This window comes from Gossypium arboreum, chromosome 5 (genome assembly GCF_025698485.1).
Source record: "Gossypium arboreum isolate Shixiya-1 chromosome 5, ASM2569848v2, whole genome shotgun sequence".
Classification (NCBI taxonomy): Eukaryota; Viridiplantae; Streptophyta; class Magnoliopsida; order Malvales; family Malvaceae; genus Gossypium; species Gossypium arboreum.
In genome coordinates, this window is record NC_069074.1 from 85,482,931 (window position 1) to 85,487,101 (window position 4,171).

Consider the following 4,171-nt stretch of genomic DNA (forward strand, 5'->3'; position numbering starts at 1 on the left):
ATAGACATTAATTTTCTAGTTTATGTCATATCATTAGAAATATCTCATCTCAATTAGTTAATTGCTACATAAATTGTACAAGAAAAATTTTATTTGCTTTAAGTATATAGAAATAAGTAGTTTCTTTTGTGCAGAAGTCATTTATGCACATGTTTGAATAGGTAATTATGCTAGATAAATATGTCATTATCATTTTTCAATACCTTTTAAATTTACATTGTTTTAGAAATAGTAAAGTTTCAGATACAATTTTAATTTTCCATAGATTTTGATATTTAAAGATGGTGAAGAAACAATATGCACTGTGGTGATCATTAAAAATTACTATTTCAATAATATTGTTTAGTACAAAATTGCTACAAATATGAAGTAATATGAAATCATGATTATAAATTATGTTAGAATACAAAAAAGAGTTTTGTAATTTAAAATAGTTGATGAAATATGAATGCAAATTGTAACGTTCAATATGGTTGGATAAATTGTTTTAACATTGGACATTTTATTAAGTTACAATTAAAAATTATCAGTTATTATCTTATAAATTTGTAATTTAGTTAATTATAGTACTAAATAATTTGATAACCTTGATATGGTTATTGAAGAATATTGTACCATATAATTGTTGACATGCAATTTAATATTTATTGTTGACTATAAATTACATTATAGTGACATTTTAAATGTTTCTAAATAGGTATAATTAGTGTTAAAACCCAAATATAATAAATCCTTAAATTCGTTCCAATTCTTTCATTGGTTCTAATTCTTAGTATAAATTATACTCTGGATCTATATAGTCAATAAATTTAATTTCCAATTTACCTAGTCCTTTGTTCCTTTGTTGACTCATTACTTTTTGCTATGACTTTTTACCGAATTTTATAAAATTAGCTCTTAATCATTATAAATGACTTTATATATGCAATCTTAGAATAAAATTCATAGTCAAGATGTATGTAGATCTAGAATATGGTTTTTTTCATACCTATGTTTTAAGTATTCACTTGAGTCTAATACATGAATATCAATTATCAATAATTTTAGATAGCAAAACCGTACTCTTGTACATTTTATACGTGTTTATGTGAATGAACAATAAGATTGAAAAATGAGGTAAAGAATAAGTAATCATTAGAATGCAAATTTAACTAATTAAAAATCGTTAAAGTTACTAAATAATTTCATTGTAATAGAATTAGATTTAATGTAGCATTTCAATTATAATTTTTTAAATTATTAATTAATAATTCAATAATTATCTTTATTTAAAAATACCTTAGATACATCTATAGAAATTTCTGATATGGAGTTACGCATAAGCGATACTTTCACAATATCCGAACTCCATTAATGCTCCTCTTTTGGTAACTCTTCTAATTGCAAACCTGCTTGTATCATATATCGAGGATTCATTCTTGTGATCGACAATGCCATGTCTCTCACTGCGTCATGCATTTTCATTTCTTCACTCGAGACATTTTGCAACAAGCAATTATCTTCCAACTTCTTTAAAATAACTTGACCCTGGTCATTCATTTCTTGTCTTGTACCCATATCATCTATGAATCCCTCGTCAATCCAGCACTCAATTAGTTCATCCTTTTCAATTTCAAAATCTTCGGGATATAATGCGCAATGTAAGAAACAATATTTCAATTTCTCGTCCTTTAAGTGATCGAAGCTAAATTTCAAGCGCTCGATTACCTCAGCTTCCACTCCTTCAACTTTCCCTATTCTCTCTTTTAATTCCCCGAGTGAATTTTTCCAAATAAGAGGGTTATCTTCTCCTTTCATGGTACCAGCTACCACGACAATTGTAAGGGGTAGGCCGGCACATTCGTTGACAACAAGCTTCAAAGTAGGCATTATAGTTGGACTTTGAACTATGTTAGGTCCAACCTTATTCAAGAATAGTACCAATGCCTCTTCTTCTGAAAGGGGCTTCACTTTTATCACCTTACAACCCATATACTTACAGACATGCTCCGAACGGGTTGTCAACACCAACTTGCAGCCATTGCTGCCACTCGGCTCAGGGATCCCAACATCCTCTAGAGAGACTTTATCCCACACATCATCTAGGATTAGAACATGCTTTCCTGCGTTCTTCAGCATTTCTGACAAGATTGCAGCTCGTCTGAGCTTGTCCTCTTCTTTGTCTAAATATTCCTTCGACTCCAACGCACTTGCAATATTATCTTGTACCTTCATTACATTGAACTCCTTTGATATGGTAACCCAGATTACCCTTTCGAATCTTTGTTCTTTCAAAAGATCATTGTGGATGTGCTTCATGATAGTGGTTTTACCCACACCTCCCATCCCCCAAACCCCAATCTTGCTCACCTCCTCCTGCATCAAACATGCCCAAATATCATTTCTGACAGCTTCCTCTCCAACTAGTTCTGATGTTGGCAGTGGCAACCCAGCACTTGGACCATCCATGGCAAGACCTTCAGAGGCATTAGGAGCTTTATCAAGAAATTCCTTCATTTCTCGAGTCTTTTCATCAACCAGCTTCCCGTTGCAAGCACGACAGAGATATCTCCCGTTACTGACTTTGTTTTCAACAACTTTTGCTTCCCTAATCATCTCTTTCACAGCTTTCAACCAATTTTCAACTCCTTGCTTTGGTATCTTCCCCAGAGGACGAAGAAGCTCTGCTTTCAATTGCAGCTCTATATCTTCCATTTTGCAATTCAATTCATCTCTGATCCTCTTGAAGTTTCTCACATAATCGTTCAGCTTTCTGTGATATTGCAGATATTTACAAACAGGAGTTCCGAGACAATTTGCAATGCCAACAACAGGCTCTACGTACCCCATTGCCATGCCCCTGCAACGCAATCATATATATCAGTAGCAGATAATGAAAATCTGTGAATGTATTGGATTTTTTATGAAGTTTTGATATGTCAGTGTAAGCATGAATGCAAGTTTCAAGCAATGGCGTCTATTAGATGGAGCTATGGATGGGTGGCAGAGAGAAACATGATGAAATTCTGGTCACCATTGTACTTCCAGAATCAACCTCTCAAACTATATAACATGCTAGATTCTAGTGTGCAAGAGTTCATTACAGAATACTAAGAGCTAAAATGTTCAACAGTTTTAGATTTCAACCTTATATTGCTTCTGGGTAGCTCTTTTTGTATTAAAATCTAAAACTGTTGATAATCAGTAGAGGAAATCATTGCTTCAGATCTTAATACAGCTATTCATCTTTCTTGTTATGTGAAAAGCAAAGGAAATCATCTTGTTGTATTAATTTCTATCTAAAGTAGATTATGTCTGCTGATCATCCAGTCCTAAAATCAAAAACAGTTGATAATCACTAGAGGAAATCATAGGTTCAGATCTTATTACCTGACTTCGTGGCTGAAAAGTGTTGAGAGAATAGAACTGAAAATGAAGCAGTGAAGTTGACTTCTTCCTTGACTGTCTTACAAAGCTATAACAGTAGCAGATAATCAGAAACAATCATTTCAAAGTCATGGATTAAGCAAAGAAAAGCATGTGATGGGTTAAGCAAATGAAAGAAAATTACCGTGACAGGATGCTTGAAATTTTGTGATAGACCTTGGACATCAAAACAAAATCTTTGAAGTTGGCATTAAATAATATTTAATAAAATCATTGAAGTGTAAGAATGCATAATTATATGTTACAACTTGAAATTAAATATACAAGTCAACTTGAAATTATTTGCATTGTTGAACTTTTCAGTATTAAATTTTGGATTCTGGACAATTTCTTACATATGGTAGTTTTAAATTCGAATAATAACAATTTTAGTCCTTAATTTTTATACTTTCAGTCAATTTGATCTTGATAATATATAAAATGGTAAAAATGAAATTATTTTTAAAATTTTTGAACATTATAAAATTAAAAATTAAATAAAAGTAGATAAAATTTTCAAAATTAAATAAAGTGAGAGAAAATGAGGGTAATTTTTAAACCCTTCAAAATTTCTCTATATTATTTATATCAAAATATCCAATACCCATTCTTTAAAAAGAATATATATAAAAAAACATTAAGAAAAATTATATGTCTCTGTTTTTACCTCTTCTATTTTTTGACGTAGCTTTTACATTATAAGAAACTATAAAATTCCGAATATAATTTATTTTTATAATTTTGGTTTTGAAAATAATTTAAATGT

The 4,171-nt window shown here is 30.8% G+C and overlaps 1 protein-coding gene across 1 annotated transcript; it reads right to left on the bottom strand.

Annotated features, from left to right (window-relative positions):
• Positions 1–1,350: 1,350 nt before the first annotated feature.
• On the bottom strand, positions 1,351–3,593 carry LOC108481363 (probable disease resistance protein At5g63020). Its single transcript, XM_053027622.1, has 3 exons — positions 3,551–3,593; positions 3,370–3,454; positions 1,351–2,839 (listed from the first exon to the last, which is right to left on the bottom strand). Exon 3 carries the CDS (start codon positions 2,833–2,835, stop codon positions 1,351–1,353), a length of 1,485 nt encoding a protein of 494 aa, XP_052883582.1. The 5' UTR covers positions 2,836–2,839; positions 3,370–3,454; positions 3,551–3,593.
• Positions 3,594–4,171: the final 578 nt, after the last annotated feature.

What these genes read in the sequence shown, in the direction of transcription:
- LOC108481363 (XM_053027622.1), bottom strand. Translation starts at nt 2,835, where the DNA reads ATGGCAATGGGGTACGTAGAGCCTGTTGTTGGCATTGCAAATTGTCTC.